This window comes from Centrocercus urophasianus, unplaced genomic scaffold (genome assembly GCF_019232065.1).
Source record: "Centrocercus urophasianus isolate 14NV4802_14NV808 unplaced genomic scaffold, USGS_Curo_1.0 seq_13, whole genome shotgun sequence".
Lineage (NCBI taxonomy): Eukaryota > Metazoa > Chordata > Aves > Galliformes > Phasianidae > Centrocercus > Centrocercus urophasianus.
The window spans coordinates 30,248,753-30,261,323 of NW_024884475.1; the positions used below are offsets into that span (position 1 = coordinate 30,248,753).

Genomic DNA, 12,571 nt, shown 5'->3' on the forward strand with positions numbered 1-12,571 from the left:
CTGTAAGATCAATGCCTTTGGCTTCTTTTGAGAAACTCTTATCCTAGCAGGCAGCCCTTTGAACTTCTATAAATCTCTCAGCACAGCCAACAATTACGTAACACATCATAAATACATAAATGAGTTACCAGAGTTCAATAAATTTCACCTTGCTGCCAGTTCATAGTGATGTTTGCAAATAGAATCCAGTTTCCCTGCTTTCAAAAATACCTTTACTTCTCTTAATTACTTTTTAAGTGCAAAACAATATGGTTATAGGTAACGAGGGGACACCAAAAGAACTCACTAAGTGTTTTGAGTTCTAGCACTTCTCTACATAAGAAAACCCTGCAAGCTCCTTTCAATAAGCAAAATGTCTGTAATACTGCTTTTTTGCACTTGCAGTTTTAATTTTATACAAGGAAGTCTCAAAAAAGCCATCAGTTAGCCTAGTAACTCTACAATGAACTTAAACAAGTGTATAGAGACTAAAAACAAAAACAAAACAAGACACCAGACATGCCAGAAACTGAACATTTCCTCCACCTGCATCATCATGCATTATTCCTAGTTTTGCTAATTTGACAGAAACCTTTATTTTCCACTCACGGGGAAAATAAAAAAACAAGCAACTTTGTAAAGACAAAATTTGACTGCAAGAAAATAATTCTGCGTTCAGTCAGTGGCAATTTGCACTTCACCAGCTAGTTGGAACTCCTGCGAAAACCGTGCGAGGCGCTGCCGGGTGCGCCGAGCTCTGCTACCCTCGCAGTGCCACCTGGCGGGTTTCTCTGCACGCTCTCGATGGACTTTGCCGACCGTGCAGGAAAATTCGGATTCCTGCACAGGTCCGCCTTTTGCCTGCAGCGCACATCGGTGGCTTAGGCTTGCCAGGTGCACAGCGATGTGTGTGAGCAGATGAGTGTGCAATTGCCACCTTCACTGAACACCCTGTAACTGTCGTTGCTGAGGTTCACTAGCAAGAAGTGCTTCAGCCGCCCAGGCAGCAAACGTATTACTACTAACTTTCCAACAACCTGGAGATCCTCCTGCACCTTTGATAAGGGCTACAAGCTTTCCAGGACTTTAGATTTCAGCAGCTAATTAAAAAGCTCCTCAAATCCTGCTTAATTCCTCACCGGTTTCACAGGTAACCAACTAATTACCTTCAAAGGACTTGCAAGACCTTAGTACGTATCAGAAGATGCTATTAAGAACAAATAAGGTATTGCCATCACCCTTCCCTTGTTTTTGTCTTTAAATTTTCTCTTATGTAGTTAGCTTAATATTCACACACTAGAATCAACGCATGGAAGATTAGGCCTTTAAATCAGGCCTGTTAGTGAAAGCAGCTTCCTGAGGATGTGGACTTGTGGACTTCCCCAAATAACTTATTTCCCTAACTAAAACATGAAAAGTCATTCACTATCCCAACTCCTCTCATCTCTATTGTAAAAATGTTATCAACATTTTACGCATATTACACATATTTATTTTATAAATATTATGCTAGCATGGGCCTTTAATTTGGTGAGTTATTTTACTTTGATATACTCCAGCATTATACTGAATAGTAAAATTACCCTTCTACAATGTTTTCCTTTTCAACCATTTCTTGAAAATTTTAATTTTAACAAAGCCAGAATATTATAATTCACAAAGCACATCTTAAGTATTATCAGCCAGCTTTGAACACTTTAAATTAAAGAAAAAAAAAAACCCCAAAAAACCAAAAAAAAACCAAACCAAAACAAAACAAAAAAAACCCACAACCTTTAAACAGTCCTGTTTTCCAACTGGCTACAGATACATTTTATAAAACAAAATGTTGATTTGAAGAGCAACAAGAGTTTATAATTTTTTTGAATTCTACACAAGTATTCTCCAGTGCTTCATAGGGGAGAATTTAAGAGAGCTTAGTCAGAATTCAGAAGGCCAATTTTGAGAGCAAAGTCCCACAAGAATACTGATGCAGTAGAGCAACCAACACTGAAATGTATCAAGCTTCAGCGCTCCACTTGCACACAGGAACTTGTGGAATAAGGAAACAAGTTATTACAGAATCAATGGAATTGCTCTAACGAAATATCTGTATCAAAACAAATCATACTGGTCTTGTATAGCAAGCAGTGTTAGTAGCAGAAAAAAATAAATACTTCCGGTACAATCTTTTTGGAGAAATGAACCAGATAATGCTCGTGTGAATGCATTTCAGTTTTGTGTGTCAGTCCCCTCTGTCTACCTACACCTGGCACTCCATTCTCCAGCGCGTAAGGAAGCAGCCAGCAGTCACAGTGCCGTCACCTTTCCATTCTGATACTGGCATAAGCTACTTTCTCCCTTCTGCTGTCAGACTGCTCAGAGAGGAGCACCCTGACAAATCCCTTAGCAGGTGCTGAGAAAAAATGCATCTGCCAAGCTTGCAAAAGACTTAATTCCTTGGATTTTCTTGTATTTCTAAGCCAAGAAAGAATAAAACAAAACAAAACTAATCTATCTCTGAAAATGGACAATGAGCATCACGATTTACAAAGTATTTATGATATATGTACTTACATTTTTGTCTACCAGAATGAGCCACTGCAGCTTCCAGCACATGGTTACAGGGCTGCTGGAAAAAGCTAAGCACCAATGGAGCTATCTAAACACAGAACCGTCTGGTTTTCTGGGAGCGCTGACAAACCAGAGGTGACCAGGACCAACGAGCTCACAGAAGGGGCCCGCAAAGCTGAATTTAACGAGGGACAAACAATGTTTGGGTTTCAGCCTCGGCTACTAACACAAAGGGGCCGAAGCTTCACTTGACCTTAGCAGCGAGCACCCGCACACCGCAGGCCACGGCACAGCCCGCCTTACCGCCCTCAGCCCCTTAGGAGCGCCACCCCAACTCCCGCTCAAACACCGCCCCCCTCACAGCGATGGCTGCCCCCTAGCGGCCACTCACATCGCGCGTGCGCATCGCGCGCGAAGTGGGTGGCGCTGCGTTTCTTCTCCGTTCGGGAGCGGTGCGCCATGGCCAGCGGGGTGAGATGGCGTGCGGATCCGAACTCTTTTTCTTATGAGCGTAGCGGTCTTATCGCTTTTTCCCCTTTTTGTCCCCTAAGAACGCGCTTTCGGGAGGCGGTGCGGGGGTATGCTCGGCACCTCTGGGGTCCCTCGCTCCGGGAGGGCGGAAGTGGCGGAAGGCCGTGCGCGGGGCTGCCGGGCGGGCCGGGGCGCTGCGGCTGGCGGGGCTGTGCCGAGTGGCAGTGTTACCGCAGCCGGCATCGCGCACCTCGAGTTTCGAAGCTCCATTCTGGATGCGCGCTGTGAGATTCAGGGACTTCCGAGCAGAGCCTCCGGGGTGACTTTTCTGCCCCCTCCCCCCAGCCGCCCGCCCGCCTGTCTGCCTGCCTGCCTGCCGAAGCTCACCGAAGTGCGGTATTCGGGGCTGCCCCCAGAAAGAGCCGCTTCCCGCGAGGAGCGGGAGGGCTGCCGAGGGATTTTCACGGAGCGCTTCCCCGTTTCTACGGGAAATCGGGCAGTGCTGTTGCAGAGTATCGATGCCTTTTGCGCTTCGTTTGTCGAATTCAGAGTTCTTGCTGAAATCTGGCACGTTCGGCAGTTAGGAGTCAGCAACTCGCATCTGGTCTTGGTGTGCTTTTGCAGTATTTACCCAGGGTATAAAAAGCAGAGCGGGGGGCAGCTGTGTCCAGTCACGGTGCCGTGGGTTGGGGGAATGGTGCCCGTTTTGTAGAGCTGTAAAACTTCGGCCCCTTTGGGTTGGCAGCAGTCACTTCTGCATGCTTTGAGCCAAAGGAAGTGCCTGCAGCTGTGCTGTTTCACCTACCTGGCAGCATAGGACTAAAAGTGCTGCAAAAAACCATAAAGTGCCCGTCATTTTGTTGTATACAGTTGATGAATCAGGTGCAGCAAACTCAGAATGTCTTGGAGCTGCTGTTTCTTCCAGGCAGCGAGACATCAGTAAGGCTGGGTGTCTGTGTGGATGATCTTGGGAGAAGCCCACAGGAGCACCATGGATAGAATGCACCAGAATGTCATTTTTTTATATCAACTCTTAATGCACACTATACAGTACTTTGTCTTTTCAGCCATCATAGCAATGGCTGAGTCCTTGTTGGCATGAAAGAAAATGGGTGCAAGATCAGTTCTGGCATAACCAAGTTATTCCAGAATATATGGTTGCTGTTCTGGACTAGACTGTAGAGGGGCCTCTTCCAAGGCAAGCAAGTCAGTGATGGCATTCCTGGTCAGGTTGTATGCTTGTAGATAAAGCCCTGAGTTTGATTCTACAGCTCTCTCACAGGTATCCTGCAGGAAATTACTGTACGTTGCATTGTCAGAAAGATGGATCTAACAGAAGGCAAAACATGGACTATTTGATACCCTGCCTGTTTTCTCCTTATTATATTTTTGCTCAGTAAGAGGCTAACATTCAAATTCCACATGTTAGTTCACTCATTAACTTTGTGAAATGTAGGGCAATTAAGTCTTTGTGCTGAAATCACATATTTCAGATCTGGCATTCTTCCCAAAACCTACTTGCCTTTCTACTGCTTCTTTGCTTGGCTGAACAAAAATTAAACTTAAATGAAACAATCAATGTTCTGTCCTCTTTTTGTTTTGTTGTCTTTTAGGTTATTAAATGCAAGGCTGCTGTTGCCTGGGAGACAGGTAAACCTCTCTCTATTGAGGAGGTGGAGGTCGCTCCGCCAAAAGCTCATGAAGTCCGCATCAAGGTAATTAAATTGGTAACAGTATGCATTATATTTTGGGACGTGGAGTATTAAAGCTGTTTGTTTACCAACAGAGGAAATGTTGAATGAAAAGTGTAAAGGCTGAGTTGAGAATGAAGTAACGAAGAAAACTATGGGGTGTAGATCTTCTGTTTATGGAAAACATTTTTAGTTTCTATTGGTCTTAATTCAGTCTGGTCTAAAAATTATAGCTAGACTTGGGGATCAGTAATTTCAAATCTGGGACCCCAACTTGCATTGAGAAGACTTGGACTACTAATTCCTAGCTTGAGGAAACTAGATGATGTGTTTTGTCTGTTTTAACATCAGGAGGTGGTTGATGGAAATGAGAAGATGTATCATCATAAATTTCCTTTTTTCAGAGTATGATGTACCACCTGCCTTGCCAGGAGTGAAAGTAAGCTTGTTGTATCACACACGTTGCTTGGATCAGAAAGCTTCTGTTGGCAGTTTTTGTGAATTACTAACCAAAGGGAAATATTGAAACCTGTGTTAGTATTTTTCAAGATGCCTGAGCCTATATATTTCTTTACAGATAGTTGCCACTGCTCTCTGTCACACTGATGCCTATACTCTGAGTGGTGCTGATCCCGAGGGATGTTTCCCTGTGATTTTGGGTCATGAAGGAGCAGGAATTGTAGAAAGTGTTGGGGAAGGAGTAACAAAAGTAAAGCCAGGTAAGAAAATACCTGGCATCTTCCACATTTACTACCACGTAGTAAAGTGTCACTTTAGTAGATCAACTGTCAAATCTGGCTACTCACATGATATATTGCAGGAGTTAATATAATGTTTCATTTTAGGGTGTATGTGCATGCATTCCTTTTGTCTGTGAGGGATAATGCCAATTATTCAATGTGCTCTTGGTTTAATGATTGGAAGACGCTGGATTTCTTACTTGAGGTTGGATCAACATAATGAGAAGATTTATTTTTTTTCAAGTGATAGTTATCACCTGTTGTTTTAATTAAAGAGCTTAAAAATGTTGAATCATGTTTCTGTTAGCTTGAGGTTGTTTTGTTTTACAGTCATGTTCCTATTTGTTCTGGAAAGATAAACTTCTGATTAGCTGTCTGTTCAGGTATGAGAAAGTGTTCTCGGTAGCACTCCGTAAACAGTGCTTCTCTACACTCTAAGCAGTCTCTAACACACAGAAGTTTTAAATGAGCAGCTGCTTATTTAAAAGCTGTAAAAATGGAGTAACTTCACTTTTCTCCTAAAGCCTTCATTGACTCAGTAATAGCCATTTTTTTTTTCTTTTCACTAGGGGATACTGTTATCCCTCTGTACATCCCCCAGTGTGGTGAGTGCAAGTTCTGCAAGAATCCTAAAACTAATCTGTGCCAAAAGATCAGGTCTGTATGCTTTTTGTCTTGATCCTAGTTGCTGTCTTGAGTCTAGTTGCTGTTGAACATATACCTGTTGTAGTTTTCAAAAATAATTGAGGGATTCTTTGAGAAGTAGAACTGTTGGTGAATCATTTTATGACATGGGAAGTATATGCTTTTTTCCTTTATGTTCTTCCTTAATATGTCTTGAATAAATCTTTTTGTTTTCACATTTGTGAAGGTGAGAGCTGTTAGCTTCTTTCCACAGCTTTGAAAACATAAATGCTCTAATTCCATATTTAATCCATACTTAAGGGAAATACTTCAGAGAATTTAGCTCTTGGTGCAAACACCAGAGGTTTTGAGGGGTACAGAATTACAGAGAAAGTTGTTTTTCCTGAACACCTGCTTCCCTGTTGAATTTCCAGCTGATAAGCAGTAGAGGTGGTAAATCAAAGAAGGGAAGGACTCTGTCTTTGGGACAGACGCACCATTAAAATTGTTTGATAGGTGGTCTAGCTTGGATGCAGTGGGTGGAAGCAATTGGTACTACAGTGAGTTCTGGTGATCAGGGAGAGTATCTGTCTTTGGTCACTATCTTCAGCCCACAGAAATATGGTATCTCATTTTGTAAATTAAGAGCTGCTCTCCATACTTCTCATGCTTTAAAGTTACTCTGCTGCAATTTCAGCTGGAAGTTCTTTGTTTCACCCGAGCATGCTGCCACTCTGTAGCAGCAGGCCACAGGAATAACATGACTGCTATTTGGGCACTCTATTTAAATTCCTGTTTAAAAATAAGTGAGATTACAGCATAGATTCCATTCCGAATAAAACAGTCTTGCAAAACCAAAGGCTAGAGTGACATAACTACAGGTGCTACACCAGGGAAGTGGACTGAAGGAGGTGAAGATGGGAGTATGGTACTCTCATCTTACGGCACAAGCAGCTAGGATTGGTAGCATGCTGAAAACCTCCGCAGTTCTTTCTGTGCTTCCTTGGAGGAATTAACAGCACAAAGTGTTAAGAATCTAGTGTCTGATTTCTGTCAATTTATGGTATGTTGCAATGTTTCAAAAATCTGTTGTGCAATTATGTGACTGTACCTTTAAGTAGACTGAAAGGATACCCTCTAGCGAGATTGATTACTGCTAAAGACTCTGACTACTTTCCTGTCTTTGCCTTAAGAATTACTCAAGGGAAAGGACTCATGCCTGATGGTACCAGCAGATTCACCTGCAAAGGAAAGCAGATTTACCATTTCATGGGGACTAGCACCTTCTCAGAGTACACAGTGGTGGCCGATATCTCAGTAGCTAAGATAGATCCTGCAGCACCTCTCGATAAAGTGTGCCTTCTGGGTTGTGGCGTCTCTACAGGCTATGGGGCTGCTCTTAACACTGCTAAGGTAAAGGCTTCTGGTTGCTTCTGGCCTTTCTCTGCAACTGTATCTGAGCCAAAGTACACTAACACTTTAGGGACTACACTGGAACCACAATGTACAAGTTTTCTGGGTTTTAATGGTCTTTCATGAGGTTTAACTAAGAATTTCTAACATCTCAATAAAGGCCAGATCAGATTAGAAGAAAATTAGAGGAAATGCACGTAAAAGATTCTGCATCGTTTTTTTTTTTATATCAACCTTTCCAGAAATTACAAAGTCACCTTAATCTCAGTGCAAATCTGTCTGATAGTTTCAAAGGTCAGGGTGAGAAAGAGAGCTGGTAGGTGAGTGCGCATGAGGCTTGGGCAAGTTTTGGAAGTGGAGTCAGGTCAAAAAAGAAAGCCTGGCACTTGAAGAGTGTTCTTGTGTGAGCTTTCTGTGGAGTTTGCCTTATCTAAGTTTTAAGATCTTGTAGCTACTGTATTTATCCCCCCTTTTTCTTCATAATAGATCTTTCAACCACTCATAGAATGATGAATTTTCTCTGTTGCTCATGGCTCTTTATTTTTCACCTAGGTGGAACCTGGGTCCACATGTGCAGTCTTTGGTTTAGGAGGAGTTGGGCTGGCTGCTATTATGGGCTGTAAAGCAGCAGGAGCATCCCGGATCATTGGCATTGACATAAACAAGAATACCTATGCCAAAGCCAAGGAGTTTGGAGCTGCTGAGTGCATCAGCCCTCAAGACTTTGAGAAGCCCATACAGGAGGTGCTGGTTGAAATGACTGATGGTGGTGTAGACTACTCATTCGAGTGTGTTGGTAACGTTGGAGTCATGGTGAGTGTTTGCATAAATGCAGTACTTGGGGGTTGGTTAGCTAGGTGCCACTTAGTTGTTCAGCTGAACAGGAAAATGAGCTGCTTTCTTGTTACAGAAAACATGCCACGGTAATTCATTAGTTTATTTTTAAGTAGTAATGGTAACTACCATGACTAAAAAGGACAATTTATATCCAACCCTAATGAAAATGCTACTTCTTAGGTTAAGATAGTGTTCTTACACTATGCAAACATTTTCTCTTTGTAATCATTTTAATTAACAAATACAATATGAAATATACTATACCACGAATAGTAAAATCTCAAGGACTGCTAAGTGTCTCTCTTCTTTCTGAGACAGTTAATTTAACCTTTAGAAACAGTGAGTGTAAAGCTAGGTTTTCAGGAATGACAGCAAGATTGCTAAGCTGCATGGTCTACCTGGTCTCTGCTTATTTATCCCAGCTCCCAGATGGAGTTCACAGTAACTTCTCTGGAAGCCAGACAAGAAAAAAAAAAAAAGAGCAAAATGAATCGTTAGCAGAATAAGGAATCTGAACAAATGGGAGACTTAATGTAACTTTCACTGTATTTTTACTGTTCCTTAAATTATTAATGTGGCAGTTCATTAACTGAGGGAGAGGGGAATTGAAACCTGTGCCAGTCTAAGCAGTGTAAACGTTAGCTATACATGCTCTGTTTCGTCCTGTCCATGTGTGAAGAGGGCTGCCTTGGAAGCCTGCCACAAAGGCTGGGGGGTCAGCGTGATAGTTGGAGTAGCTGCTGCTGGTCAGGAGATCTCAACGCGGCCGTTCCAGCTGGTAACCGGTCGCACATGGAAAGGGACTGCGTTTGGAGGTGAATAACTCTTTTACTTTGGGGATAAAACTAATTTACAAAATGTGAGGGTACTTTATCTGATACTCCTACGAACAGGCTGCACACACATTGGTATGGCATATCACATATTTCAAAGAGAGAATATAGCCATACAACCATAAAGTTCTAAGGGAAATGATGTAGTGTAACTGCTTTCTTATCAGCTAGACGTTGGGATGTAGTAAAATGACCTTTGTGGAGATGGGAATTCACGTAAATGTGTTTGTGTCACTTAGTCAGTAGGCAGATCTTTGGGCTAAAGTGGGAACTTTTTATTTTATAGCTCTTTTATAACCGCCACCAACAGAAACCTGTTCAAAATTTTAGTTACCAGTAAACTTGATGAATTTCTTTATGGACCTCTTTTTCCAAGTAATACAAAACTTAGTTGGGTTATAAAGGTCTGTTCAGAGGCTGATGGAGAAGCCTAGTACAAGATTTTCTAGGTGAGGGCTGTTGAGTTTTGAAATACTAATGAAAGGTTTGTACTCTCCTTTCAATCCATATTCACTACCTGACTAGAGCAGGAGGGACAGACAGCAGCAGTCTCTGTTCCTTTCCAGATTTATCAGATAAACACCCACAGATTGGTTATTGGTTAACACCCAAAGATTGTTATGTTTTCCTCCCTCTTTGTTCAGAGGTGGGTGGAAAGGGCAAAAACAAATGTGTATTTGCTGTCTTTCAGGCTGGAAGAGCGTTGACAATGTACCAAAGCTGGTGACTGACTACATGTCCAAAAAGATCAAAGTAGATGAGTTTGTAACTCACACCCTGCCTTTTGACAAAATTAATGAGGCTTTTGATCTGCTGCATGGAGGAAAAAGGTAATGTTCGTAACACTGAAAGGTGTAGATGTTTCTTTAGGGGTCGGGCATATACTGTGCACGTTCATTCTGAGACAGAGATGTTTTATCTGGGCTTCTGAACACATGCCAAATCAGAGGCAGAGAAAAAAGCAAGCAACGTATAAGGAAAATACACAGGTAAAGAGGATAAGCTATTCTTAGCTTTGTATTTCCAAATCTACTGCCAAAACATTCCTTCTTAGAAAAACAGAGATCAAAAGACAGTTTTACCAAATACATTTTTACAATTATTAAACCATGAGTCTAATTTAGCAGTTATTCTGAAATTTACTATTTAGTTATTTTCATCAATTACTTAAGATAGATTACCAGCAGAAAGAGTCACTTAAGAGTCAGCTTTTAATAGGCTACTTCTTCAGGTGTTTTCTCTGTGGTTTGAACTGGGGTTGAATGCTAATGTGAGTTTGTATTTCTTAATAGGGTCAGACAGCTTTTACAACGGCTTCTTCCTTTAGTAAGATAAACAGCAATTTGGACTGTTCACACTGCAAAGTTCTGCAATTGACTGCAGATGATGGGGAAAAAAAAAAGCAGTGTAAGTTACTTAAAATACTCCAAGTTGCCAAAAGGGGGAATGCCTGTAAACATTAGTTCTCCTCATAGATAATTTGGCAAGTTAATGAAAACTGACACACATCATTTGAAAAGCTTTCCTGCCGAGTATATCTTGCTTGGGAACAGACTAAAGATAAAGGATAATGAGCATTATCAACACTTTTAGGCAGGTTTTTTTAATAAATATTTGTTAGAGGTGCAATTTCATTCTTAGAAAAAATAGAAGTGAGATAATGTCATAGCATGCTTGAAAACTGACATATTTGTAACTCTTATTTTTTTCTTTTCCATTTTAAGCATTCGAACAGTTCTAAAGCTTTAGAAGCAGCCATGAACCTTCCAGTTGGCCAGCCATGTGGTAACTGTCCTTTTATAATGGGATTGCTGACAAGGAGTAGGACCCTGCAACTGAAAACTCACTGGGATTTTAGGAGGAGCGTTCTAAATATTAAATGACCTGTTCTTCTGGGAAAATAAAAATAATCAGTAACCACAGGGTAGTGTTATATAAATAACAAATACTGGTTTTGGAACTTCTGTATCTGTTCCTCAAATGTAATTGTGCCTAACTCAATTTACCTAATAAAAGCATATTTCTAAACAGTGTTGAAATTGTTGATCATTAAGACGTTGATGGCTGTATCTTACTGTTTTCTTTAGGTGGTTTTACAGTATACGGATGAGCATTTTTCGAACTAAATAGAAAATGATGGGGGAATCCATTGGTTTGCTAAGAATAACAGGGTGAGAAGCAGCATCAGTGTGCTGCAACTGCACAGAGATGAATAAAAACTGTAGCAACTGGCAAGCTTTTGAGGCTGCTCAAGGACTACAAAGTACCTACTACCAAGCTCTACTGTGAAGCCAAGTAGGAGAGCAGACTGGTTGGATGAATGACCTAAAAAATGTCTATGTACTCACGTTTCCTTGGAAAGTCAAATCTATATTCTGCCTTATTTTCAATCTGGCTCATTACAGTGGCTGAAGGCAGGATTTTTGTAAAGTTGATAGCATAAAACTACTTTGTTGACTTGCCCTAATGGTGTTACCTCCAAGACTTCAGTAGCACAGAGAAAATTCTGCTATTTCCTTAAACTTACTGGCAACTGAAGAAGCATTTGCAGAGTTGCAGCTAGTACTACAAAAAAAAAAAACAACACAAAAAACCAAAACAAAACAACAAAAAAAAAACCACCAAAAACCAACAACAGTGGTAGATACAGCTTGTGATTGTTATTTCTAAGCAGTCAGAAGTGGGATCATGCTATCGAAGTAGGGAATCACAGAGGAGCAGTAAAGGGCTGGGTCCAATGAAGGCATCAGGGTTCTTTCTCTTTATTTTGTTGGAGTTGCTGTGTTTTAAGAGCTTTAATTTGAAATTGTAGGGTTTCTTAAACTATAGCTGATGTAATCTGACCGGATACAACTTAGTAGAATTGAAACCTGGAAGCAGTGCAGCAGATCTGGAAAAACAAGCGAAACAAACTGCAAAGCAGAGGCAGAAAATCTACTTAGTTTAAAAGGTTATGTACATTAAAAGCCAAGGATGCTTGGTAAGAGAAAAGTTCCTTTTTTTTTTTTTCTTCTTCTCTCCAAGGGATGCTGGTCAGAACAACTGTTCAGAAACCAGACTCTAAATATTAATCGTCTTAGGGATAAGAGGCATTTTTCTTCTAGTAATTGCCTTGCCCTCATACACTGCTGGACAACTGGGACAATTACATCTTTTCATTACATCAATGCCTGAAAGCATTCTGAAAACAGTTGAGGTAGCTGCATTTCTAACTTTATTAAAGACTGACTAAACAACAAATAAATTAACTCCTGTTAAATGTCATAAGAATTGAATTTTAAGCAACTAGGAAAAAACAATTTAATTTCTACCAGAAAAGCATGCCTTTCCACATAGCAGTAAGATGATTCCCAGTACCTTATAAGCTCCTTCAATACTGGCTGAAAATTAGATAATTTAGTAAACAAAAAATAAACAAAGCAAAAAACCT

At 41.0% G+C, this 12,571-nt stretch overlaps 1 protein-coding gene across 1 annotated transcript; it reads left to right on the forward strand.

The window, feature by feature from the left end:
- The first annotated feature begins 2,899 nt into the window (after nt 1-2,899).
- On the forward strand, nt 2,900-11,169 carry LOC122156612 (alcohol dehydrogenase class-3). The gene is made up of 9 exons (XM_042811479.1): nt 2,900-3,003; nt 4,617-4,718; nt 5,272-5,413; nt 6,004-6,091; nt 7,252-7,471; nt 8,024-8,284; nt 8,988-9,123; nt 9,833-9,971; nt 10,866-11,169. Exons 1-9 carry the CDS (start codon nt 2,992-2,994, stop codon nt 10,888-10,890), a joined length of 1,125 nt encoding a protein of 374 aa, XP_042667413.1. The 5' UTR covers nt 2,900-2,991; the 3' UTR covers nt 10,891-11,169.
- Nucleotides 11,170-12,571: the final 1,402 nt, after the last annotated feature.

Coding starts and splice junctions, on each gene's coding strand:
- LOC122156612 (XM_042811479.1), top strand. Junction 5,414..6,003: donor AGTAACAAAAGTAAAGCCAG/GTAAGAAAATAC, acceptor TCTTTTCACTAG/GGGATACTGTTATCCCTCTG. Junction 9,124..9,832: donor GAAAGGGACTGCGTTTGGAG/GTGAATAACTCT, acceptor GCTGTCTTTCAG/GCTGGAAGAGCGTTGACAAT.